Source organism: Sturnira hondurensis, unplaced genomic scaffold (assembly GCF_014824575.4).
Source record: "Sturnira hondurensis isolate 20B ecotype Veracruz unplaced genomic scaffold, ASM1482457v3 Scaffold0009178, whole genome shotgun sequence".
Taxonomy (NCBI): domain Eukaryota; kingdom Metazoa; phylum Chordata; class Mammalia; order Chiroptera; family Phyllostomidae; genus Sturnira; species Sturnira hondurensis.
The window spans coordinates 2971400-2999301 of NW_028081809.1; the positions used below are offsets into that span (position 1 = coordinate 2971400).

The window sequence follows — 27902 nt, forward strand, 5'->3', positions numbered from 1 at the left end:
CCATCCATGCTGTCACAAAGGGTAGAAGCTCCTTCTTTCTTTCTGCTGCATAGTATTCCATTGTATAAATGTACCTTAGTTTTTTAATCCACTCATTTACTGATGGGCACTTAGGTTACATCCAGCACTTGGCTATTGTAAATTGTGCTGCCATGAACACTGGGGAAATAGGGTCTTTTGAATTGGTGTTCAGGATTCTTAGAATATAATCCTAGCAGTGGAACAGCTGTGTCAAAAGGCAGTTCCATTTTTAGTTTTTTGCAGAAATTCCATACTGTTTTCCACAGTGGCTGCACCATTCTGCAATCCCACCAACAGTGCACTAGGGTTCCCTTTTCTCCACAACTTCTCCAACACTTGTTTCTTGAATTGTTTATGAGGGCCATTCTGACTGGTGTAAAGTGGTATCTCACTGTGGTTTTAATTTGCATCTCTCTGATGGCTAGTGATGCTAAGCATCTTTTCATATGCTTCTGGGCCCTCTGTACGTCCTCCTTGGAGAAGGGTCTGTTCAAGTCCTTGGCCAATTTTTTATTTTGGTTGTTTGTCTTCCTGGTGTGGAGTTGTATGAGTTCTTCATATATTTTGGAGATCAAACTGTTGTCTCAGTTGTCATTGGCAAATGTATTTTCTCATACAGTTGGTTCCCTTTTCATTTTGCTGTTATCTCTAGTTGTGTAGAAGCTTTTTAATTTGGTGAGGTCCCATTTATTTATCCTTTCGTTTATGTACCTCGCTCTAGAGTTCATATCAGCAAAAATATTGCTGGGTGGAATATCTTAGATTTTCCTGCTATGTTCTCCTCTAGGAGTTCTATGGTGTTGTGATTATCTTTATGTCTTTTATCCATCTTGAATTTATTTTTGTGTATGGTGTAAGTCTGGTTGAGTTTCATTTTTTTTTTTTTTTGCATGTAGCTGTCCAGATCTCCCAACACCATTTGTTGAAGAGGCTATTTTTACTCCATTTTATGCTTCTTTCCCCTTGGTCAAATATTAATTGACCATTGAGGCTTGGGTTTATTTCTGGGCTCTCTATTCTGTTCATTAGAACACAGTCTCTCTATGAATCTATTCTTATGCCAGTACCAGACTATTTCGATTACCATGGCCTTGTAATATAGTTTCATGTTTGGTATGGTGGTCCTACCTACTTTATTCTTTCTCAAAATTGCTGCCACTATTTGGAGTCATTTATGGTTCTATATAAGTTTTTGAAATGTTTGTTCTATATCTGTGAAATATGTCATTGATATTTTAATAGGGATTCCACTGAATCTACAAATTGCTTTGTTTTAATATGGACATTTTGATGATGTAATTCTTCCAACCCATGAGCATGGTATTTGCTTTCATTTGTTTGTGTCTTCCTTGCTTTTTTTCTTCAGTGTTGTGTAGTTTTTTGAGTATAGATCTTTTACCTTCCTGGTTAGGTTTATTCCTAGGTACTTTTCTTTTTCTTGTTGCTCTAGCAAATGGGATTTTTTTCTGATTTCTTTTGTTTGTTTGTTTGTTTCTTTTTTTTTGTTTTTTAATATATTTTATTGATTATACCATTACAGTTGTTCTATTCCCCCCTTCATTCCCTTTCCCCCCGCACACTCCCTCCCCAACCATTCTCCCCCCTTAGTTTATAACCATATATCTCAAGTTCTTTAGATTCTATATTTCCCCCACTATTCTTGCCCTCCCCCCTATCTATTTTCTACCTACTCTCTATGCTATTTTCTGTACCTTCTCCTCCTCCCACTACCCTGTTGCTAACCCTCCATGTGTTCTTCATTTCTATGGTTCTACTCCTGATCTAGCTGTCCTCTTGGTTTGCTTTTGTTTTAGGTGTGGTTGTTAATAACTGTGAGTTTGCTGTCCTTTCACTGTTCATATTTTTCATCTTCTTTTTCTTATAAAAGTCCCTTTAACATTTCATATAATAAGGGCTTGGTGATGATGAACTCCTTGAACTTGACCTTATCTGAGAAGCACTTTATCTGCCCTTCCATTCTAAATGAAAGTTTTGCTGGATAAAGCCATCTTGGCTGCAGGTCTTTGGATTTCATGACTTGGAATACTTCTTTCCAGCCCCTTCTTGCCTGGAAGGTCTCTTTTGAGAAATGCGCTGACAGTCTGATGGGTACTCCTTTGTAGGTGACTGTCCCCTTATCTCTTGCTGCTTCTAGGATTCTCTCCTTCATTTTGGTCTTGGCTAATGTAATTATGATGTGCCTTGGTGTGTTCCTTCTTGGGTCCAACTTCTTTGGCACTCTCTGAGCTTCCTGGATTTCCTGGAAGTCTATTTCCTTTGCCAGACTGGGGAAGTTCTCCTTTATTATTTTTTCAAATAAGCTTTCCACTCATGGCTGCTCCTCTTCCCCTTCTGGTTCCCCTATAATCCGGATGTTGGAATGTTTAAAGATGTCCTGGAGGTTCCTAAGCCTCTCCTCATTTGTTTGAATTCTCATTTCTTCATTCCTTTCTGGTGGGATGTTTCGTTCTTCCTTCTGGTCCATTCCATTGATCTGAGTCCCAGTTCCCTTTCCATCACTATTGGTTTCCTGGACATCTCCCTTCATTTCAATTAGTTTAGCCTTCATATGTTCTTCTAATTTGTGACTATGTTCCTCTAATTTGTGACCATAATCTACCAGTTCTGTGAGCATCCTGATAAATAGTGTCTTGAATTGTGCTTCTGAGAGGCTGGCAATTTCTCGGTCGCTTAGAGTTATTGGCTCTGGGACTTTGAGTTCTTCCTGCACCATCTTTTGGGCTGTTTGTGCCTGTTCCGTAGCAGGATCGGAGCCCTAGGTGTTCACCAGAGCAGGGCAACTCAGTCACTGGGTTGTGACGCTGTATGTGGGGGCAGGGTCAAAGAGGGACAATGGCGTCCTGTCTGCCGCCTGCTGCCTCGGCCCTCACCGGTGCCGCAGCTGCTGCCGTCACCGTGCCCATGCGTTTCGTCCCACTGCACGCGAGTGTGCCACCGCCGTCAGCCCTTGCCCCCTGGGGCCTGCGTGGTCCGTCTCACTGTGCACGAATGTGCGACTGTGGTCAGTCTGCCCCGCACCCCAACTGGTTCCAGCTGCCTGTGCGCCTGGGTCAGGGGACCTGTCCTGCCCCACCCTGCTCGCTGCTGGCTCCGCCCCTCTTACCGTCCCCGTTGAACGGTTAGATGTAGTCAGACTTCCGTATAATTCACTTTTCTGTCCTTTGGTTGTGTCTTTGTTTCTCCAAACCTTTGTTGTATTCAAACTTGGTTGTGGGAGAAGGCACAGTGTTTCCACCTATGCCTCCATCTTGGCGGAAGTCCCTTTTCCTGATTTCTGTTTCTGATATTTCATTGTTGGTGTATAAAAATGCCTTTGATTATTGAATATTGACTTTTATCTCACTACTTTACAAATTCATTTATTAGTTCAAGTAGTTTTTTGGTGGAGCTTATAGGGTTTTCTATTTATACTATAATGTCATCTGCAAACAGCGACAGTTTTACTTCCTCCTTTCCAATTTGGATGTCTTTTACTTCTTTTTCATCTGATTGCTGTGGCTAGGACTTCCAATACTATGTTGAATAGAAGTAGTGAAAGTGGACGTCTTTATGTTATTCCTGATCTTAGTGGGAAAGCTTTTAGTTTTTGCTTGTGGAGTATGACATTGGCTGTAGATTTTTGATATATGGCCTTCATTATGTCATGTATGCTCTTTCTATTCATACTTTGCTGAGTTTTTTTTATCATAAATGGGTACTGTAATTTATCAAATGCTTTTTCCCATCTATTGATATAATCATGTGATTTTTGTCTTTCATTTTGTTTATATGATGTGTTACATTTATTGATTTACAAATACTATATTATCCTTGCATTGCTGGGATGGATTTCACTTGATTATGATGTATGATCTTTTAGATGTATTGCTGGATTTGGTTTGCCAATATTATATTGAGGATTTTAATGTCTATGTTCATCAGCGATATTGGACTGTAGGTTTCTTTCTTTGTTGTGTGTTTATCTGATTTTGGCATTAGGATTATGCTGGCCTCATAAAAAGAGTTTGGTAGTCTCCCCTCTTCTTTGTTTTTTTGGAATAATCTGTGAAGTACAGGGGTTGACTCTTCCTTAAATGCTTTGTAGAAGTGTGAAACTATCTGGCCCAGGGCTTTTGTGTGTTGAGAATTTTTTGATTACTGCTTCAATTTCATCAGCAGTAATTGGTCTGCTTATGATTTCTGGTTTTACTTGATTCAGATTTGGAAGATGATAGTTTTTTAGAAAGTTGTCTATTTCACCCAGGTTTCAAGTTTCTTGGCATATAGCTCTTGGGCTGCTCTTTATGCCATTTCTGTTGCCTCTTTAGATATAATTTGGTTTTGATTGTTGTCGGGTCTGTCTTTGGTGGGTTGTTTCTTGCAGGTCGTTGACTGAGGGTCACTCTACCTACCACATATTGTATGCTATTGTGTAGGTATTGCCAGAACAAAATCAGAAAGCCCAGGCAACAAACCCACACCCACAAAAATAACTGCTCACCCACCCTGCAATCCCACTATCAACAGTAAATGAACCAGTATTAATAGGGTGTAAAGAGATTAAGACTATTATAAAAAAGGAAAGTGAATATGAGATGACTCTTGAAAGAAAAATTATTTTTAAATGGTACAAGGAGGAGCACTAAGAAGAGTTGGGAGTCTGAGCAATGTGAAGAAAGAAAATAAAATTTATATCGTTAATAAAAAATGGAATGAAGAATGTGGAATGGAATATGAGAAGGGAAGCATATAGTATTAGATTTAACAGAAATTAAAATAAAATAAAGTGAGAGAGAGAGAGAGAGAAAAAAGGAATGAAAAAAAGTAAACAAACAATAAAAATAGAGGAGCCAAATTGGAGAGAAAGGTCCCCAACAGCACTATGAACAACAAATGAATTAAAATTAATATAGGTGGTATGGGTATAAGAGAAAAAAGAAACAAAGAAAAGCTTAAGAGATGTCTAGAGGAATGGAAAGTAATTTTGAAATGATGGAGAGGAAATACTAAGAGTGAAGAACAAAAACCAGGCTAAGAAGGAAAAAATTAAAATTTGAGAGGAGAGGGGGAAAAAGGAGAGTAAAGAAAAATAAAAATAAAGAGAAGAGAGAAAAATATGCTTGGCAGGGAAAAATTAGAAATTTGAGATGAAAAAAAGAGTAGGAGAGAGGACCAGTAAAATTTGATATTTGAAATACAAAATTATTGAAGATCTAGAGATAAATTTGAAAAAAATGCAAGAACATCCACCCTACCCACAACCAACTAGCAAAGACTGAGAGAAATTAAAAGCTGGAGGTGGAAAGAGAATGTGGGTATTTTAAGAATGAGAAAAAGAATGTGAGAAGACCATTGACAAGAAAATTGGTTTTATGTGTCTGGATGGGAGAGAAATAGTAAGAGTGCAGAATGGAAACAAGTTGTATCAAGAGAGAAGACAAAATTTAAAATGAGAATAATGATAGGAAAAAGGAAGGTAAAAATGGGGTAAGAGAAGGGATGGGTAAAATATGTGAATTGAAATAAACTATAGTGTAATTTATAATCTAGTGACTTAGCATGCACAAACTTGTTAGAGAAGAGTTGAATGTTGAAAAGCTATGCAGGAAAGGAAATATTGCAAATCATAGAGAAGACCATAATGGATTTCTCTCAGTATCCTCGGTAGCCTCAGTAGTATTTACCACTGTTTTTTTTCTTTCTGGATCCACCTCTTATTATGTCAGATGTTGACTGTGTCTGACCTTAGGCAGCCAGTTGGAAATGTCAAGGGATCTAGTATCTATGGCTGTCTCCTTCAGTTGTTAATGTAGTCAATCTGCACTCAGCAGTCAGCCTTAAGCATCACAGGGCCAGGGAAGTGCCCCTCCTGAGGTTGAGGCTATTGTTTTCCCTCAGGCTGCTGCTGTTCAGGGGAGTGGTCTCCCTGAGCAATGGCTGCTGCTGTATTAGGGATGACTTAGCACCAGGATCCCAGCATCAACTCTTTCAGTTCTGCCCCAAAGCTTCCATCCCCAGTATCTCCTCAGGCATCTCCAGTCCCATCTGCCCCCACCTTTTCCAGAGCCCAGAGTAAGTGGCTACAATGCAAATTTGTGTGTTGGCCCTTTAAACAGCTCTTTGTGTCCCCAGCCATCCATCTCTGGCAGAGAACAACCCTGCCACTTTTCACCACTGCTTGTTATCTGTATTTTTTGGGCTCTGGTGCTCTAGGCTGGGGATCTCAGCTTAGAATTTAGATCCAATACTTCTCACAGAGATCCAACTGGTTGCTTAATTATCTCTCTGGCCCTGCAGCCTGTGGGTGCCCAGCCAGCTTTCTTGAGTCTCTACTACACTTCATACCAGTTAGTGCTGATGATGATTCTTCTGTCTACCCAAGGTTATAGGGCTTCTCTCCCACTATTGTCCAGTTGTTTGTTCCAGGTGATTTCTCCACAATTTAGTAATAATTCCCGGTTGGTTCTGGGAAGAGGTCAATGCATTTTCTATTCACTCCTTCACCATCTTCCTCTTATCTAGCCCAATGTGTTTTTTTTATTTTATTTATTTATCTTTAGAGGGGAAGGGAAGGAGAGAGGGAGAGAAATATCAATGTATGGTTGCCTCTCGTGTGTCCCCTGCTGGGAACTGGCCTGAAACCCAGGCATGTGCCCTGACTGGGAATTGAACTGCAATATTCTTGTTTGCAGGCCCGCACTCAACCCACTGAGCTACACCAGCCAGGGCTAGCCCAATGTTTTTGATAGGGAAGTGCACTGCTTATTAACAGGGAGGGGAGAAAGAAATCTAGTGCCTTTTAAATTAATTACCCAAATAATGAATTATTTTTAGAATGACTTGGCCAAACAACACTACTAAGATATGTTTTTAAATATAGCCTCAAAATGATTACTCAATATAGTATATTACTTGTGGGGCCAATTGTTTTCCTCTAGAAATAAGATTCTACTGTAGTCACTCTGCATGATAGAACTTTTACGGTTTTAAAAATGTGGTTGTACATTATATACCTGGTATATAAATAGATGTGTATTGATGAATAGTATTTATAGGCTTAGGCTCAATATTTTATTTCTGAGCCATTTCAGGCAAGTTATTAGGATAGAGAGCAAAAGTGGATAAAAGAATAGTCCATGAAGGAGAAAATTTAGGCTGGGGTTCTGCATGAAAAGCAGGAATTGGCCCTGGCTGGTGTGGTGCAGTGGATTGAGTGCTGGCCTGTAAATCAAAGGGTTGCTGGTTTGATTCCCAGTCTAGGGCACATACCTGGGTTGCAGGCCAAGTCCCCAGTAGGAGGTACATGAGGGGCAACCACACATTGATGTTTCTCTCCTTTTCTTTCTCCCTCCTTTCCCACCTCTAAAAGTAAATAAATAAAATCTCTAAAAAATGAAAAGCAGGAATCAGACAGGAAATGTGTCAAGTCAAGATAATTATCAAAAGTTGATGCTTAAGATGAAAGCAGCCAGAGCTCTGTAGCAAGTACAACTCAGAAAAGTGGTTAGGAATAGACCAAAACAGAAGCTCAGAAACCAGGTGAGAACTAGTCAGTAAGCAGATATATACAGAAAAAAAGACATGAAGGATTTTGTTTGAACAAAAGCAATTAGAAGAGCATATTCATTCCTGTCCTGAAGATAAGAACAAGTTAACTTACTGTATAGGTGAGTGTGACTCAGAAATCAGGGCAGATCCTGTCCCACACCCTATTGTTAATTATGGGACTACCACTTTTCTAACCTGAGAAAGTTAGTAAGTAGAATTCCTCAAGGCTATGTTACAAATGATCCTCATGGCAAGTAAATTCCCAAAGACCTGGCAAATAATATTTAATTGTATGTCAAACACTTTACATCTTTTAAAGTAATACCTAAGATTTGCTTTTCAGGAATCTGAGAACCGGCAAATGATGGACCAACTCCGAAAAGCTAATGAAGATGCTGAAAACTGGGAAAATAAGGCCCGGCAAGCAGAGACAGATAACAATACCCTTAAATTAGAACTTATCACTGCTGAGGCAGAGGGTAACAGATTAAAAGAAAAGGTAGATGCCCTCAATAGAGAGGTGGAGCAGGTAAGTTTGGGAATATGTGCCTTTAGTGCATCTGCATCATATTCAGGAGTTTTGTTTGGCTTTCCATAAATTAAATACATAAACACACAATTAATTTATTTATTTTTGAATAATTTTATTTTTTAAAATTTTGATATATTTTATTGATTATGCTATTACCATTGTCCCATTCTTTTTTCTCCCTTTCTCCCCTCTGTCCAGTACACCCCTTCCCTCCAGCATTGTCCCCCAACTTAGTTCACATCCATGGGTCATATATATAAGTTGTTTGGCTTTTCCATTTCCCGTACTATTCTCAGCATCCCCCTGTATATTTTGTATCTACAAATTATGCTTCTTATTCTCTGTACCTTTCCCCTCTCCCCATTGGTAACCCTCCACATGATCTCCATTTCTGTGATTCTGTTCCTGCTTTACTTGTTTGCTTAGTTTGTTTTTGTTTTGTTAGGTTCAGTTGTTGATAGTTGTTTCTTGTCATTTTACTGTTGATAGATCTGATCTTTATCTTAGATAAGTCCTTTTAACATTTCATATTGTAAGGGTCTAGTGATGATGAACTCTTTTAACTTGACCTTATCTGAGGAGCAATTTAACTGATTTTCCATTCTAAATGATACCTTTGCTAGATATAATTATCTTGGATATAGGTCCTTGTTTTTCATGACCTTTTTTTATATTTTATTTTTTATATTTTTAAATATATTTTATTGATTATACCATTACAGTTGTTCTATTCCCCCCTTCATTCTCCTCCGCCTGCACACTCCCTCCCCCACCATTCTCCCCCTCTTAATTTATAACCATGTGTCTCAAGTGCTTTAGATTCTATATTTCCCCCACTATTCTTGCCCTCCCCCTATCTATTTTCTACCTACTGTCTATGCTATTTTCTGTACCTTCTCCCATCTTCTCCTCCTCCCACTCCCCTGTTGCTAACCCTCCATGCATTCTTCATTTCTATGGTTTCAGTCCTGATCTAGCTGTCCTCTAGGTTTGCTTTTGTTTTAGGTGTGGTTGTTAATAACTGTGAGTTTGCTGTCCTTTCACTGTTCATATTTTTCATCTTCTTTTTCTTATATAAGTCCCTTTAGCATTTCATATAATAAGGGCTTGGTGATGATGAACTCCTTGAACTTGACCTTATCTGAGAAGCACTTTATCTGTCCTTCCATTCTAAATGAAAGTTTTGCTGGATAAAGCAATCTTGGCTGTAGGTCTTTGGATTTCATGACTTGGAATACTTCTTTCCAGCCCCTTCTTGCCTGTAAGGTCTCTTTTGAGAAATCCACTGACAGTCTGATGGGTACTCCTTTGTAGGTGACTGTCCCCTTATCTCTTGCTGCTTCTAGGATTCTCTCCTTCATTTTGGTCTTGGCTAATGTAATTATGATGTGCCTTGGTGTGTTCCTTCTTGGGTCCACCTTCTTTGGGACTCTCTGAGCTTCCTGGACTTCCTGGAAGTCTATTTCCTTTGCCAGACTGGGGAAGTTCTCCTTTATTATTTGTTCAAATAAGTTTTCCACTCGTGGCTGTTTCTTTCCCCTTCTGGTTCCCCTATAATCCAGATGTTGGAATGTTTAAAGATGTCCTGGAGGTTCCTAAGCCTCTCCTAATTTTTTTGATTCTCACTTCTTCATTCTTTTCTGGTGGGATGTTTTGTTCTTCCTTCTTGTCCATTGCATTGATTTGAGTCCCAGTTCCCTTTCCATCACTATTGGTTTCCTGTGCATCTCCCTTCATTTCAATTAGTTTAGCCTTCATATGTTCCTCTAATTTGTGACTATAATCTACCAGTTCTGTGAGCATCCTGATAAATAGTGTCTTGAATTGTGCTTCTGAGAGGCTGGCAATCTCTCGGTTGCTTAGAGTTATTGGCTCTGGGACTTTGAGTTCTTCTTGCGCCATCTTTTGGGCTGTTCGTGCCTGTTACGTAGCAGGATCGGAGCCCTAGGTGTTCACCAGAGCAGGGCAACTCAGTCCCTGGGTTGTGATGCTGTATGTGGGGGCGGGGTCAACGAGGAACAATGGCGTCCATCTGCCATCTCCTGCCTCGGCCCCCACAGGTTTGGCAGCTGCCACTGTCACCGGGCCCATGTGTTTCTTCCCACTGCACTCGAGTGTGCCACTGCCGTCAGCCCTCGCCCCCTGGGGCCTGCGTGGTCCGTCTCACTGTGTGCGAATGTGCGACCATGGTCAGTCTGCCCCACACCCTGACTGGGTCCGGGCCACTTGCTCTGCTGCTGGCTCCGCTGCTGGCTCCGCCCCTCTTATCGTCCCCGTTGAACGGTTAGTGGTTGTAGGACTTCCATATAATTCAATTTTCTGTTTTTTGCTGTGTCTTTGTTCTCCAAACCTTTGTTGTATTCAAACTTGGTTGTGAGAGAAGGCACAGTGTTTCCACCTATGCCTCCATCTTGGAGGAAGTCCAGGTTTCAATTTCTTACAGAAGACATTTTTTCCCCCTATCCAGAGACTAGGTCATGAGAAATTTTTGTTTGTATCTCTGTGAGGTTGAGTAAATTTGTTTCCCCCCTGGAGCCTTCTCTCAAGGGTCCCAGAATATAGAGGTTTCAGTTCCAAATTAATCCTAAATTCTTATCCCCTATCTTGCTTGAATATGGAAACATAAGTTCCCCATCTGAGTACTAACCAGGCCCAACCCTGCTTAGCTTCTGAAATCAGGCAATCTCGGATGTTATGGCTGTAGACTTAGCAGCACAATTTATAATTGCCAAGTACTGGAAGCAACCTAAGTACGCATCAGTAAATGAATGGATCAAAAAGTATGGTACATTTACACAATGGATTTCTATGCAGCAGAAAAAAAGAAGGAGCTCTTACCCTTTGTGACAGCATCAATGGAACTGGACAGCATTATGCTAATAAGCATTATGAAATAAGCTAGGCAGTGAAAGACAAATGCCATATGATCTCACTTTTAACAGGAACCTAGTCAACAAAGTGAACAAGCAAGCAAAATATAAGCAAAGGCATTGAACTTGATAACAGGCTGACAGTGATCAGAGGGGAGAGGGGAGAGGGTAATGGGGAAAAAGGGTGAAGGGTTTACAGGAACAATTATAAAGGACATATGGACAATAACAAGGGGGGTGGAAACAGGGGAAGGAAGTGGGGAGGGCTGGGGTGGTGGGGAAATCGTGGGGAAGAATATTTTAGTGGTTCTTGCTGCCCCAACTTTTAGCTTTAAGCTTGTTCATTTGCTTCCTGCTCTGGCTTTGTTTTCTCTCTGTTTTTTGCCATGTGAGAATTTTTCTTTTTTTAAATAATAAAAATATTTGTATGTTTTTCTTTTTTATTGTTTTCAAGTACAGATGTCTCTATTTTCACCCCACCCATCCCTGACTCCCACTTTTGAACCTACTCCTTTGGCTTTGTCTGTGTGTCCTTTATACACGTTCCTTGATGGCCCTTCCCCTGTTATCCCCCATTATCCCTCTCCATCCTCCTCTATGATTACTGACAGTTTGTTCTTTATTTCAATGTCTCTGGATGTATTTTGCTTGATTGTTTGTCTTGTTGATTAGGTTCCACTTATAGGTGCAATCATATGGTATTTTTCTTTCACTGCCTGGCTAATTTCACTTAGTATAATGCTGTCCTAAGAATCCTGAGACTCCAATTCAGAAGAACCTCTGCACCTCAATGTTCATAGCTGCACAATTTACAATAGCCAAGTGCTAGAAGCAATCTAAGTGCCCATCAGTAAATGAGTGGATCAAAAAACAGTGGTACATTTACATGATGGAATACTATGCCACAGAAATAAAGAGCTCCTATCCTTTGTGACAGCTTGGCTGGATCTGTATACCTTTTCAATCGCAGCCCCTATTACTCTTTGCTGTGATGTGAACTCTATCCACACTAGCCTTAGACATTGTCATTTTCCCTCCCGTGAAATTCTCCCTCTAAAGCTTTGCACTTAGTATTCCTAACTTGAAAAGATGCTCTCCCAAGTATACACTGTATATCTATTCACCTTTCAAATCTCATTCAGCTCAGGTGTCATTTGCTCAGGAAAACCTTATGACTTCCCTGACTCTCAGTTTAGGTTACTTTCCTTTTTTATACAGCTTTTCTCTAGAAGTATTTGCTTAATATGTATTAATATGTTCATCTCTATGATTATTTGATTGATGTATGACTCCCCCATAGTTGAAAGTTTTATGATAGCAGAGACCACTTTGTATACCATTGGATGTGCATGTAGGTACATTGATTGCAACATAGAATATAGTCAAAGGTATGAATGGATGGATAGATAGATGGGTGGGTGGGTAAATGTATGGATAAAAGATTATTTAAAGAATGAGTGAGAAATAGAGTGAGGAAGGAAGGGAAGGAGAAAGTTAAGAGTGAATTGTGACCAAATAATTTATTCTAGGAGCAATTTTTTTGTGCTTTGTAAAAGTTGAAAAGCAGAAAATGTCTTTATTTGCCTCTCAGTTCCGTTATCTTTACATAATAGCAAATACTTCTCTGCAGGTGGCAGTGTACTTACGTAAGACATTTTTTGTTTCTGAAAAGAAAAAGATGTAATTATATTGAAGATTTGAAAGCATTTATATAACTTGAACCTCACCATTTTTAAAACATACTCTTCTTACTCAAAAATTAGATGTATTAATTTATACTTGCCTAGAGTATTTTTCCCTCGGGTATTAGTAAGTGCTAGAGTCATCAGTCCTCGTTTTACGATGTTATGGTCAATGTCAACATGCCTTTCAAGAATTGGAAAATGAGTATTGTGGGGGGAAATAGTGGCTTATATTTTGTTTGTCACTTTGTTGTTAAAGACACACAATAATATTTATATTGTAAAGTAAATTGTAACTGTGAAAAATATAGAAAGATATAGACCAAGTGTATATATTTCAACCGGCTTTGGAGCTGAGAGTTTTCAGTGGGAAAAGTTGTTTTCCAAATATGACCATTTGACCACCTTACTCATGGATTTTATATATACAAATTTGAAATCCAAATTTATGTTTCCCTGAGTTTTGTGCTTGTATTACTACCTATATCATCTAAAGTTCCTTATAATGTAAGTGTATGTTCGTTGAAAGATTTGACCCATTTTATGTTCCATGTCATATTTTCTTTCCAAGTTAAAAAAACAATTTTGTTTTTGCAGCACTTAAATGCAGAAAGATCTTACAAGTCCCAGATTTCTACCTTACATAAATCTCTTGTGAAGATGGAAGAGGAGCTTCAGAAGGTTCAGTTTGAAAAAGTGTCTGCCCTTGCAGACTTGTCTTCTACAAGGGAACTCTGTATAAAACTCGATTCAAGCAAAGAACTTCTTAATCGACAGCTGGTTGCGAAAGATCAAGAAATTGAAATGGTATGTAATGCATTTTAAAATGTTTTTTAATATTTCTATTACTATAAAATTTCTGCAGGTTTAGAAAAAGAAATTCTTTTTTTAAATAAAATATTACATCAAGCCCTCTCTTTCACATTTAGTTTGTTGTTTTGTTTTTTTTTTTTTAAATATTTTATTTATTTATTTATCTTTAGAGGGGAAAGAGAGAGAGAGAGAAACATCAATGTATGGTTGCCTTTTGTGCGTCCCCTGCTGGGAGTTGGCCTGCAGGGAACTGGCCTGCAACCCAGGCATGTGCCCTGACTGGGAATTGAACCTCAATCCTCTGGTTTGCAGGCCTGTGCTCAATCCACTGAGCTACACCAGCCAGGGCCTTGTTTTTTTAAGACCAAGAGATTAATTTGACAGCTGTGTTTCAACAATTCAAGTACATAACAGAAATCTTCCTTTGAGTACTTAATTTATATTTACTTTGGCCAGAAGAATGATAAAACACATTTACATACCAATCAGCAAAGAAACCAAGGGTTGAGCTTTATCCAGCTAAATTATAACTTTGATGACATTCTTTTAAGCTAAATGTATTTACTAATTGGGTTCTTTTAAACTGTAATTTAGTTGATTACATCTGCCATGTTCCTGAAATTGTGCTTGCCATTGTGAATATCATGTTCAAAGGGGACAGGCTCCTGTCTTCAAGGACCTTTTGGTACTGACATACAAATAATTTAGGATGAATGTTTTGCTAATAAGATATGCTCAAGGTTTTAGAGAGGGAGTTTCTATTTAGCCTGTGAGTGTCAGGGAGAAGTTCACAAGGAGTTCTCGATGAGCACAGAAGAGATGAGGCCAGTTCATTCAGTGGGAACAATAACACAGGGAATGTATGGAGGTAAAAACGAATTCTTGAGTGAAGAGTAATTTTCAATGGCCAGTGTAGCATACATGGGTGCAATGGCTGGCAATGCATCTGGAGAGATAGATGGAGCCAATATCCTAAAAGAATATGTATACAAGTTGCATAGTGTAGTTTAAATATCAACAAAATTTGGTCATGTTTACCTTTTTGTTATTATCAAATCCTATTGAAATTTTAGTTTTTTTAGTCTACTATTTATTAGGAGGATATGTTGCATTTGGGAATCATGTATCTAGCTGGTTTCTATAAGAATTCACTATTAATATTTTATTAACGAAGTATATGCCAGTATTGCCAGACTCTTCCTTAAATTATTTTTTATTTCAGCAAGAACATTTTAATGTTAAAAGTAACTCATGAACCAATACTCACTATAAAAATTGAAATGATATGTCCTTAACTTTTTCTTTCTTTTTTCAAAGAGGAGGGTTTTTAAAAAATTGTAGACTTAAAAATTTTTCAAATATATTTTGTTGATTATGCTAATTACTATTGTGCCATTATTTTCTCCCCTTTATTCCTCTCCACCCTGTATCCCCCTTCCACCAGCATTGCCCCACCTTAAATTATGTCCATGGGTTGTACATATAAGCTCTTTGGTTTCTCCATTTCCCATACTATTCTTTTTTAAATATATTTTACTGATTATGCTATTACAGTTGTCCCATTCCCCCCTTTATTCTCCTCCATGCTCCACACCCTCTCCCACCGCATTCCCCCACTTTAATTCATGTCCATGAAGTGTCTGAAGTTCTTTAGCTTCTACATTTCCCATACTATTCTTGCCTTCCCCCTGTCTATTTTCTACCTACCATCTATGCTACTTATTCTCTGTAACTTCCCCCCTCTCTCCTCCTCCCCCCACTCACCTGTTGCTAACCCTCCATGTGATCTCTATTTCTGTGGTTCTCTTCAGAGAACCATTTCTGTGGTTCTTTTCCTGTTCTAGTTGTTCGCTAGTTGTTTTTGGTTTTTGTTTTAGGTGTGGTTATTAATAACTGTGAGTTTGCTGTCCTTCCACTCTTCCTATTTTTTATCTTCTTTTTCTTAGATAAGTCCCTTTAACATTTCATATAATAAGGGCTGGTGATGATGAACTCCTTGAACTTGACCCTATCTGAGAAGCACTTTATCTGTCCTTCCATTCTAAATGAAAGCTTTGCTGGATAGAGCAATATTGGATGTAGGTCCTTGCATTTCATGACTTGGAATACTTCTTTCCAGCCCCTTCTTGCCTGTAAGGTGTCTTGAGAAATCAGCTGACAGTCTGATGGGAACTCCTTTGTAAGTGACTGTCCCCTTGTCTCTGGCTGCTTCTAGAATTGTCTCCTTCATTTTAATCTTGGGCAATGTAATTATTATGTGCCTTGGTGTGTTCTTCTTTGGGTCTACCTTCTTTGGGACTCTGAGCTTCCTGGATTTCCTGGAAGTCTATTTCTTTTGCCAGATTGGGGAAGTTCTCCTTTATTATTTGTTCAGGTGTTTTCCACTTGTTGCTCATCCCCTTTCCCTTCTTGTACCCCTATATTTGGATGTTGGAATGTTTAAACATGTCCTGGAGGTCCCTAAGCCTCTACTCATTTTTTTGACTTTGTGTTTCTTCATTCTGTTCTGGTTGAATGTTTATTTCTTCCTTCTGCTCCAAACCATTAATTTGAGTCCTGCTTTTCTTTTCTTTCAAAATTCCCTGTGAATTTTCTTTTATTTCACTTTGTATAGCTTTCAGTTCTTCCTCTATTTTGCAACCATACTCAACCAATTCTGTGAAAATCCTGATTACCAATATTTTGAACTCTGCATCTAGTAGGTTGGCTATCTCTTCATTGCTTAGTTGTATTTTTTCTTGAGGTTTGATCTGTTCCTTCATTTGGGCCACATTTTTTTTGTACCAGAGCATCTGTTACATTGTAAGGGGTAGAGCCTTAGGTATGCGCTAGGGTGGATTAACCCACTTCACTATGTTGTGGTGCTGTCTGTGAGGGAGTGGCCTGAGAGGAAACAATGCCAATTGCTCAGCCCTGGGCTGGCTTTCAGTCGCTTCCTCTGCTACTCACAAGCAAATTGGGTTTCTGGTGCTGAATCCTGGGTGGGTGGGCTGTGTACATTCTAGAACCCTATGGGTCTCTCCAGTGGACTCTCCTGGGAGGACACCTTGGACTCTCAGGACTCCCAGAACTCTCCTGGGAGTTTGTCCCACCCACCGCTGCAACCTCCACAGGTTTTTTCAGTCAGGGGTTTTGAGGTTTTATTTCCTTGCACTGGAATCCTGAGTTATTCAGTCTGTCTCATTCCCCAGGCATTCCTCCTGGTTTATCTGCATGCAAATGTGGCATTGGGCTGCCAGCCACCACATTGCCCAGGCCACCAGCTGCTGCCTGGCCCACTTCAATCCTCCATGCACTGACTGTCATCCTCCATGCACTGTGTGTCATCTCCACTGCAGCTGCTTGTCTCTGCCCCTCCTACCAGTCTGGATGAATGTTTCTTCTTTAACTCCTTGGTTGTTGGACTTCTGTACAGTTTGATTTTCTGGCAATTGTGGTTACTTTTTCATTTTTAAATTTTTGTCCTTCTTTTTATTGTGCCAGGAGGCAAAGTGTATATCTTCACCTTGACCAGAAGAAATCGTAGAAGTGTATTTTTTTATTTTTAGATTTTACAAAAATAGAATGGGTCAAATATCCCTGTAAATTACATTAATGTGATAGATTGCTACTTTCAATGAAGGTTCTATGCTCTGTGCTGTGCCTTATGCAGATTTGCTAGTTAATAAGTGTGAACAATATTTCTGTTCATGGAAAATGAATCTGAAGTGGTTGTCTGATTATATGTTTGACATGTCTGGCTGGCTATTACCCAGTGTCATTAACCCAGTGTCATTCCAATCAGAAATGATTGAAAGGTGAGTTTATATGTGTACCATGGGACTCAGCACAGGGAACAGGCTGCAGTGAAATGATGCTGCAAAGGATAAAAAGAACCATTCATTTTTTATTTCCATTCTTTAGTCTTCATGTCCTTAGCTCAGAGACATATGCTATTGAAATATATAGAGAATCATGAGATAAAATGATTATTAAAAATACAAATTTGCATTGCACTGATGGCTGAAAACTCGCAGTTGAAAAGTGAGTAGTTATCTCTCTCTCTCAGGATCCCTATATCTGACAAATTTGGGTAAAAAAGTCACATAAATAAAATACTTTAGAATTTATTTCTTAGGAGAATATTTTGGAAACCTTAAATAGAAAAGTAGTTCTGGTGATATGTGAAATGGAAGGCCTCACATTCCTTCATCACAGGAATTTAATCTACACTTTTGTGAATTAATTAAAATACTTTAAATGGAAAATATTTTCTTTAACATATTTATGACAGATGCAAAATACACATTCTTTTTAAGTGCACATGGAACATTTTCAAAGGTAGACCAAATGATAGGACACAAAACAATCCTCAAAAAATTCAAGAAAATTGAAATCATATTAAACATTTTCTCTGACCACAAGTGCCTGAAACTAGAAACCAATCTCAAGGAAAAAACTCAAAAAAACTCAAACTCATGGAGATCGAAAAGCATGATACTAAACAATGACATCAAGAAAGAAATAAAAAAGTTTCTGAAAATAAATGAAAATGAACTCACACAGTCCAAAACTTATGGGACACAGTGAAGGCAGTCTTGAGAGGGAAGTTCATAGCTATATAGACCTACCTAAAAAAGATAGAAACATTTCAAATGAACAACCTAACCCTACACCTACAAGAACTGCAGAAATAACAACAAAGTCCAGATCAAGTAGAAGGAAGGAAATAACCAAAATCAGAGCAGAATTAAACAACATAGAGACTAAAAGAATGATTCTAAGGATCAATATGGATGAATCTTGAGAATATGTTGTCATAAATGGCAGTATTTCATCTTATGGCTGAGTAGTATTCTGTTGTATATATGTACATCTTTATCCAGTTATCTATCTAAGGACACTTCAGTTGTTTCCATGTCTTGGCCACTATGAATAATACTGCACTGATCATGGGGGTGCATATATCTTTGTGAATAAATGTTTTGAAAATTTGGGGTAGTTACCCAGAAAAGGGATTGCTGGCCCAAATGATAATTCTATTCTTAGTTTTGGGGAAAACACCATACAGTTTTCCATAGTGGCTGTACCAGTTTACATTCCCACCAGCAGTGAATGAAGGTTTCTTTTTCTCCACACTACTTTTTTTAAAAATTAACTTTTGATTTTGAGATAATTATAGATTCACATACAATTATAAGGCACAATACAAGGAAATCCTGTGTATCATTTACTTGGCCTTCCCAATGGTAACATCTTGCAAAACGATAGTATGATGCCACATACAGGATGTTGACTTTGATTCAGGCAAGGTACAGAACTTTTCAATCACAGGATGCATTGTATTTCCCTTTTGTAGTCCTACCTACTTTCCTCCTGTCCCCAACCACTCCTAAAAATTTGTTCTCCATTTCTATATTTTTGTCACTTCGGGAATGGTAGGTATATAAATAGAATCCTATAGTATGTAACTTTCTTGGATTGGTTTTTTTTTTTTTACTCAGCATAATTATCTGGAAATTATACAGTTTGCTGCTTGTATTAAGTTTATTTCTTTTTATTGCTGAGTAGTATTGAATGCCATTGGTGTAACAGTTTATTTAACCATTCACTCATTGAAGGACATCCAGGTTATTTCCAGTTTTTGGGTCTTACTAGTAAAGCTGTTGTAAATATTTGTGTAAGGGTTTTGTGTGAATATAAGTCTTGATTTCTCTGTAAAGGCCCAGAAATGCAATTTTTGTGTCATATGATAATTGTATGATTAGTTTCTTAGGAAAGTGACAAATTATTTTCCCAAATGTCTGTACCCTTTTTCATTCCCACAAACAATATATGAGTGACCTAGTTTTTTCACTTACTTGTCGGCATTTGGTGGTATCACTATTTTTTATTTTAGTCATTCTGATGTGTATAGTGCTGTATCATCTATTCATATTTCCCTAATTACTAATGAAGTTGAACATTTTAGTGTGTTTGTTTGCTGTCTATATACCTTCTTCAGTGAAATGTCTCTTTACATCTCCTGTCTATGTTCTTATTGGATTGTTTGCTTTTTTAATGTTGAGTGTTGAGAGTTCTTTATATATTCTAGATTCTAGTCCTTTATCAGATTTGTAGTCTACAAATATTGTCTTCCACTACGTAGCTTGTGTTTCCAGTCTCTTAGCAAAAGTTATTCTCAGAGCAAAAGTTTTAAATTTTGATAAAGTGCAATTTATCAATTTTCCTTTCATGGATTGTGCTTTTGGTTTTAAGCCTAAGATTTCTTTACATAGCTCTAGGTCCCAAAGATTTCTGCCAGGTTTTATTTTTATAGTTTTATGTTTCACTTTTAATTTCATGATCCATTTTGAGTTAATTTTGGCATATGGTGTGAGGTTTAGCACAAGGTTCATTTAATGCCTGAGGGTGTCAATTGCCCTAGTATCATTTGTTGAAAAAGCTACCTCTGTTTCATTAAACTGATCTTGTACCTTTGTGAAAAATTAGCGGGATATATTTGAGTGAGTCTCTTCCTGGGTTTTCTGTTCTTTTACATTGATCTATCTGTCTGTCTTTCCACAAGTACCACAAAGTCTTGATTACTATAGGTGCTAATAAATCTTTAAATCAGGTAGACATATTATGTCCACTTTTTTCTGCTTCTTCAGAATTGTCTTAGCTATTCTAGTCTTTTTGTTTTTCTATGTAAGTTTTATTTTATTTTTGAAATTATTTTTCCCAACTTTTCTTTTTTTTTAAATTTAATTCTTGTTCAAGTACAGTTTTCTGTCTTGTATTCCTAGCCCTGCCCGCCCCGTGCTCATTTTAAAAAATATTTTATTGATTATATTACAGTTTTCCCCCTTTATCCCCATTCACCTTGCACCCCCCAACCCTCCAGCATTGACCCCCTTAGTTCATGTCCATGGATTATACATATAAGTTCTTTGAGTCCTCTGTTTCCTATACCATGTTTGACCTCTCCCCATCTATTTTATGCCCACCAATTATGCTTCTTCTTCCCTGTGCCTTTCCCCTGCTATTCCTCCCTTCACCCTCCCCACTGAACTCCCTCTGTATGATGTCCATTTCTCTGATTCTGTTCTGTTTCTGTTCTAGTTTGCTTAGTTTTTGTTTTGATTGTTTTTCTTTTCTTTTAGATTCATTTGTTGATAGTTGTGAGTTTGTTGTCATTTTACTGTTCATATTTTTTATCTTCTTTTTCTTAGATAAGTTCCTTTAACACATCATATAAAAATACTGGCTTGGTGGTGATGAATTCCTTTAACTTGACCTTCTCTGGGAAGCACTTTATCTGCACTTCTATTCTAAATGAAAGCTTTACTGGATAGAGTAATCTTGGATGTAGGTCCTTGCCTTTCATGACTTCAAATACTTCTTCTCACCCACAAGGGTTCTTTTGAGAAATCAGCTGATAGTCTTATGGGAACTCCTTTATAGGTAACTCTCTGCTTTTCTCTTGCTGCTTTTAAGATTGTCCTTTTGTCTTTAATCTTGGGGAACTTAATGATGATGTTCCTTGGTGTGTTCCTCTTTGAGTCCAACTTCTTTGGGACTCTCTGGGCTTCCTGGGAGTCTATTTATTTAGCCGGATTGGGGAAGTTTTTCTTCTTTATTTGTTCAAACAAGTTTTCAGTTTCTTGCTGTTGTTATTCTCCTTCTGGGACCCCTATAATTCGTGTATTAGAACATTTCAGGTTGTCCTAAAGGTTCCTAAGTCTCTCTTCACATTTTTAAATTCTTGTTTCTTTGTTCTGTTCTGGTTGCATGTTTATTTGTTCTTTTTGTTCCAAATTGTTGCTTTGAGTCCTGGTTTCTTTCCTGTCACTGTTGGTTCCCTGAATATTTAGCTTTATTTCTTTTTGAGTATCTTTCATTTGTTTTTTCATTTTTCCACCAAGTTCAATAATTTCTGTGAGCATTTTGATTACTAGGGCTTTAAATTCTCCATCAGATAGGTTGACTATTTCAGCATCACTTAGCTCTCTTTCTGAAGTCTTGCTGTTCTTTCATTTGGGCCATTTCTTTGTCTCAGCACACCTGTTAAGTTGTAAGGGGGCAGGGCCTTAGGTATTCACCAGGGCCTGCTCCCTCAACCTTGCACTGTGGGCTGCCTGTGGGTGGAGAGGGAACAATGCAGCTTGGGAACAATGCAGAGAGGGGACAATGCAGAGAGGGAACAATGCAGAGAGGGAACAATGCAGCTTGCCTGCTCAGCTCTAGCCCCACTTTCCAACGAACTCTTGTGTGAGACTGGGACTTTCTCCCACTATGCCAACCGTCCTAGTCCACAGTTAGCTCTGAGTCTCAGTTTCTTCTTCGGTGAGCCCTGCTCACATGGTCCACTGCCTCTCCTGGGTTTCTTTCAGCCGGCCCCACCTCCATGGTCTGCTGCCTTGCTGTGAGTTCTTACTACTCTGGTAGTTCTGATTGACTGTTTCTTTAATTCCTTGGTTGTTGGCGTTCCATGCAGTTTGATTTTTCTGGCACTTCTGGTTGTTTATTAATTTTAGATTGGTTGTTATCCTCCTTTTGGTTGTGTGAGGAAGTGAAGGGTTTCTACCTACACCTCCATCTTGGCTGGAAGAACCAAATGTGCCTTTCCATCATATAAGTTTTAGAATAATTTATCAATTCCTTCAAATCTCTTGTTGGGCCCTGGCTGGTGTAGCTCAGTGGATTGAGCACTGGCCTGCGAACCAAACAACCGCGGTTCGATTCCCAGTCAGGGCACATGCCTGGGTTGCAGGCTAGTTCCCAGCGGGGGACACATGAGAGGACCATACTTGATATTTCCCTCCCTTTCTCCTTCCCTTCCACTCTAAAGATAAATAAATAAAATATATTTTTTAAAAGGGTCATATTTCTAAAAAAAAACAAAACTCTTGCTGGGATTTTGATAGGAATTGCATTAAACCTATATATCGGTTTGATTAACTGGCATCTTTATTGTGTTAAGGACACAGTGTGAACACAGTGTGTCTTTTTTAAAATTTATTTTTATTTTTTACTGTTGTTCAAATACAGTTGTCTCCATTTTCACCTCACCATGCCCCTACACCCCACCATGCCCCCACACCCCACCATCCCACCTTCTATCCTCAAACCTACCCCCTTTGGCTTTGTCCATGTGTCCCTTATACATGCTGCTACTGGCCCTTCCCTATTATCCCCTATTATCCTTCTCCCCACTCCTCTATGCTTACTGTCAGTTTGTTCTTTAGTTCAGCATCTCCGGTTGTATTTTCCTTGCTTGTTTGTTTTGTTGATTAGGTTCCACATGTAGGTGAGATTGTATAGTATTTGTCTTTTATGGCCTGGCTTATTTGAATTAGCATAATGTTCTCCCAGTCCTGGTGCAGCCACTGTAGAAAACAGTATGGAATTTCCTCAGAAAACTAAAAGCACAGTGTGTCTTATTTAGATCCCATTTCATTTCTTTTACTACTTTTGTGTAGTTTTCAGCATTTAAGTTCTATACATATTTTGTTCAATTTACACCTACAAAATACATAGTATTTTTTCTTTTTTTTAGTTACTGTAAATGGTATTCTAGTTTATTTTGCTCATTGCTCTAGTTTAAAGTGTGCTCATTGCCAGCATATAGAAGTACGGTTGATTTTGAATGCTTATATTATATCCTGTCACCTTGCCAAACTCATTAATTGTAGGATGTTTTGCAGATTCCTTAGAATTTTATATGTAGAAATTATGTTATTTAACAAAAAAGCCTTATTTATTTGAGCTTTGATTATTGTGGTTTTTTGTTATGTACAATTGCAGCAAAGTCTAACTGATCCCTTATTTTGTCAGGATGAACTCCTAGGCTAATCACAAGGTGATTTCTAATTTGGGGTCTTGCCCCATCTTGGGTTTAATTTAATTAGGAATGGAACACAATTTCACTCTTCTCTCAGACTCTCTCTAGACATATCTTGATTTTCTTATGTAGACAATTATGTTATCTGAAAATAAAAAGTTTTATTTTTCTTCCTTTATAGTCTTTATGTCTTTTCTTGCCTTTTTTCACTGATTTGTACTTTAATGCTATTTGAATAATAGTGGTGAAAGTAAAAATATCCTTGCCTTCTTCAAATATTAGAGGAAAAGAATCCAGTCTTTCACCATTAAGTAACCAGTTATCTGTAGAATTTTGCAGATGCTTTTTATAAGGTCTGGAATTTTTTTATTGCTATATTTCTGAAAGTTTTTTAATGAATGGATGTTGAATTTTTTGTTAAATGCTTCTGCATCAGCTAGTATGGTTATGTGAATTTTCCTATTTAATCTCTTGAAAAGATATATTATATTGATTTATTTTTAAATATTGAACCGGACTTTCTTCCCTGGATTACTCAGATAATTTTTATGTTTTTTAAATTAAATTTATTGGGATAATATTGGTTAATAAGATCATATAGGTACAGTGTACAGTTCTATGATACTAGGCCTATATATATATATTGTACTGGGGATAGAAGGGGACCTAATATATGGTGACAGAAGATGGTTTAACTTTAGGTGGTGGGCACTTAGATAATTTTAAATGAGAAAGTAGAGGTTAAAGGCAAAAGTTAGGTCTTCACTTATTTTCAAGAAAATGATTTAAAATGCTAGAATAAGGAATTTTAGAACCTTTTAGTCTTACTTTTCTTTTACGTATTATGATTATTTTTTACTGAATTTATCAGGGTGAAACTGGTTAATAAAATATACAGATTTCAGGTGCTCACATCACAGCACATCATCTGTACACTGTATTGTGTGTTTACGACCTCAAATCAAGTCTCTGTCCATCACCATTTATTCCCCTTGTATCCTCCTCCATCTCTTTCCACTCCCCTCAACCTAGCAGTCAACACACTGTTGTTCATATCTGTAAGTTGTTTTCTTTCTTCTTTATGCTTTACTTTCTTTTTATTTATTTATTTTTAACTTTTTTTATTGTTCTTCCAGTACAGTTGTCTCCATTCCTCCCCCACTTCCCTGTTCCCCCCACCCCCACCTCCTACCTTCAGTCCTACCTGCTTTGGCATTGTCTATGGCTCCTTTATACATGTTCCTTGATGACCATTCTCCTTCTTTCCCCTGTTATTCCCCTTTCTCCTCCCCACTGTTTATGGTCAGTTTGTTCTTATTTCAGTGTCTCTCGTTAAATTTTGCTTGTTTGTTTTTCTCTTGTTTTCCTTTTTGCTTAATCCCTCCAGACTGCTACCCTTGCCCTGACAGCTGTTGTCAGTAATCTGTGAATCTCTCTCTATTTTACTGGTCTGTTCATTAGAATCCAAATATGAGTGAAGTCATATGGTATTTGTCTTTCTCTGAGTGGCTTATTTCTCTTAACCTAGTTAGTGCTTTCCAGGTCAGTCCAGGCTGTTGCAAGGGGTAAGACCAACCTTCCTTCCTTCCTTCCTCCCTCCCTCCCTTCCTTCTCTTTCCTTCTCCTCCTCCTCCTCCTCCTTCTTCTCTCTCCCCTCCTGCCCCCCACTGAGTAGTATTTCACTGGGTAAGTGCACCAAAGCTTTTTTTATCCACTCACCTATTGATAGACACTTGGGTTGCTTCTAAATCTTTGCTATTGCAAATACTACTGTGAACATAGAGGTACTTATGTTCTTTCTGACTGGTGTTTTGGAAATCTTAGGATATATTCCCAGAAGTGGGATGGCTGAGTCAAACGGCAGTACCATTTTTAGTTGTTTGAGGAAACTCCATACTGCTTTCCACAGTGCTTGCACCAGTCTTCATTTCCACCAGCAGTGCACTAGGGTTCCCCTTTCTCCACATCCTCACCAGCACTTACTTGTTTATTTATTTTAGTGTTAAATTGTAAAATTTATTTTTTCAAGGCTTTTTATTTTATTTTTTCCATTACCGTTTAGTCCCATTATACCCACCCCCGCAATCACCACACTGTTGTCCATGTCCATGAGCCCTCTTCCTTTTTTGCTCAGTCCCTCCACCTCTAACCTCCATTCTCGCCATTAGCTGTCATCCTACTGTCTATCTATGAGTCTGTGTCTGTTTTCCTTATTAGTTCAGTTTGTTCATTAGACTCCACATGTGAGTGAAATCCTATAGTATTTGTTTTTCTCTGACTGGCTTATTTCACTTAGCATAATGTTCTCTAGGTCCATCCATACTGTTGCAAAGTGCCATTTTTTTCCTCTTTTACAGCAAGTAGTATTCCATTGTATAAATGTTCCATAGTTGTTTCATCCAACTGAAACAACTTGAAACAAGTTGGACTCTTCTGCTCCTTCCATATCTTGGCGATTGTAAATAATGCTTCAGTGAACCTAATGGTGCTTTTGTTCTTTCAAATTAGTATTTTGGGTGCCTTTGGATATATTCCCAGAAGAGGGATTGCTGGGTCAAAAGGCATATCCATTTTTAATTTTTTGATGTATCTCCATACTGCTTTCCACAGTGGCTGCACCAGTCCACATTCCCACCAACTGTGCAAAGTGATCCCCCTTTCTCCACATCCTTGCCAGTGCTTGTTGTTTGTCCATTTATTGGTGATACCCACCCTGACGGGTGTGAGATGATACCTCATTGTGGTTTCAATTTGCATTTCTGTGATGGTTAGTGACATACAGTATCTTTGCATATGTCTATTGGCCACCTGTATGTCTTCTTTGGAGAAGTGTCTATTCAGATCCTTTGCCCATTTTTAAAAATATTTTATTTATTTATTTTTAGAGAGAGGGGAAGGGAAGGAGAAATAGTGGGAGAGAAACATCAATGTGTGGTTGCCTCTCATGTGTCCCCTAGTGGGGACCTGTCCTGCAACCCAGGCATGTGCCCTGACTGGGAATTGAACTAGCGACCCTTTGCTTCACAGGCCCGTGCTCAATCCACTGAGCTACACCAGCCAGGGCCTTTGCCCATTTTTTAATTGGGTTGTTTGTTTGTTTTAGTGTTGAGTTTTTTAAGTTCTTTATAAATTTTGGATATTAACCCCTTGTCAGACATACTGGCAAATATGTTCTCCCATTCTGTGTATTGTCTTTTTATTTTGTTGATGTTTTCCTTTGCTTCACAAAAAACTTTTTAGTTTGATGTAGTCCCATTTACTTATTTGTTCTTTTGTTTCCCTTGCCTAGGGAGATATAGCTGATAAAATATTGCTAGAACAATGTCTCACATTTTCCTGCCCATATTTTCTTTTATGATTTTTATGGCTTTTGCTCTAACATTTAACTCCTTAATTCATTTTGAATTTATTTTTGTGTGTGATGTAAGAAGGTGGTCTAGTTTCATTTTTCTGCACATATCTGTCCAATTTTGCAAACACAATTTATTGAATAAACTATCTTTAGTGCATTATATTTGCTTGCTTCCTCTGTTGAATATTAATGGACTATAAAGTTGTGGGTTTATTTCTTGGCTATCTATTCTAGTCCATTGATCTATGCATCTGTTTTTATTGTAGTACTATGCTGTTTTGATTAATATAGACTTTTAGGATATTTTCATATTAGGTAGCATGATTCCTCCACTTTTGTTCCTCTTTCTTAGGATCACTGTTGCTTTGTGGGGCCTTTTGTAGTTCCATGTAAATTTTTGAAATGTTTGTTCTAGTTCTGTAAAATATGTCTTTGGAATCTTGATAGGCATTGCATTGAATCTATAGATTGCTTTGGGTAGTATGGGCATTTTAATGATGTTGATTCTTCTTCTCCATGAACATGGCATGTGCTTTTACTTTTTTGTATCTTCCTCAATTTCTTTTTTCAGTGTCATAATTTTTTGAGTACAGGTTTTTTATGTTCCTGGTTAGATTTATTCCAAGGGATTTTATTCTTTTTGAAGTAATTGTAAATGAGATTATTTTCTTAATTTCTATTTCTGTTAGTTTGTTATTGGCATATAAAAATGTAACTGATTTCTGAATATTAGTTTTGTATCCTGGTATGCTGCTGAATTCATATAACAGTTCCAGTAGTTTCCTGGTGGAATCTTTGGGGTTCTCTATGTACAGTATCATGTCATCTGCAAATAAAGGCAGTTTTAGTTCTTCCTTTCTAATTTGGGTGCCTTTTATTTCTTCTTCTTGTCTGATTGCTGTGGCCAGGACTTGCAGTACTCTGGTGAATAGGAGAGGTAAAAGTGGACATCCCTGTCTTGTTTTCAATCTTAAGGGAAATGCTTTAGTTTTTGCCCATTGAGTATGATGCCAGCAGTAGGTTTGTCATATATGGCTTTTATTATGTTGAGGTCCATTCCCTCTATTCCAACTTTGCTGAGGGTTTTTTTTTATATCATAAATTGGTGCTAGATTTTATCAAATGCTTTTTCTATGTCTATTGATATGGTCATATGGTTTTTATCCTTTTTTATGTGGTGAATCACATTTATTGATTTGTGAATGTTGTACCACCTGGCATTCTGGGAATAAATTCCACTTAATCATGGTGTATTATCTTTTTGATGCATTACTGTATT

The 27902-nt window shown here is 38.0% G+C and overlaps 1 protein-coding gene across 3 annotated transcripts in view; it reads left to right on the plus strand.

Moving 5' to 3' along the window:
- Positions 1–27902, plus strand: part of TSGA10 (testis specific 10) — a 173685-nt gene that overhangs the window by 81058 nt on the left and 64725 nt on the right. For all 3 annotated transcript variants that reach the window (XM_037056798.1, XM_037056797.1, XM_037056799.1), the window contains 2 exons: positions 7913–8098; positions 13251–13460. In XM_037056798.1, the coding sequence (XP_036912693.1) occupies positions 7913–8098; positions 13251–13460 (396 nt within the window). The remainder of the gene's footprint in view (positions 1–7912; positions 8099–13250; positions 13461–27902) is intronic.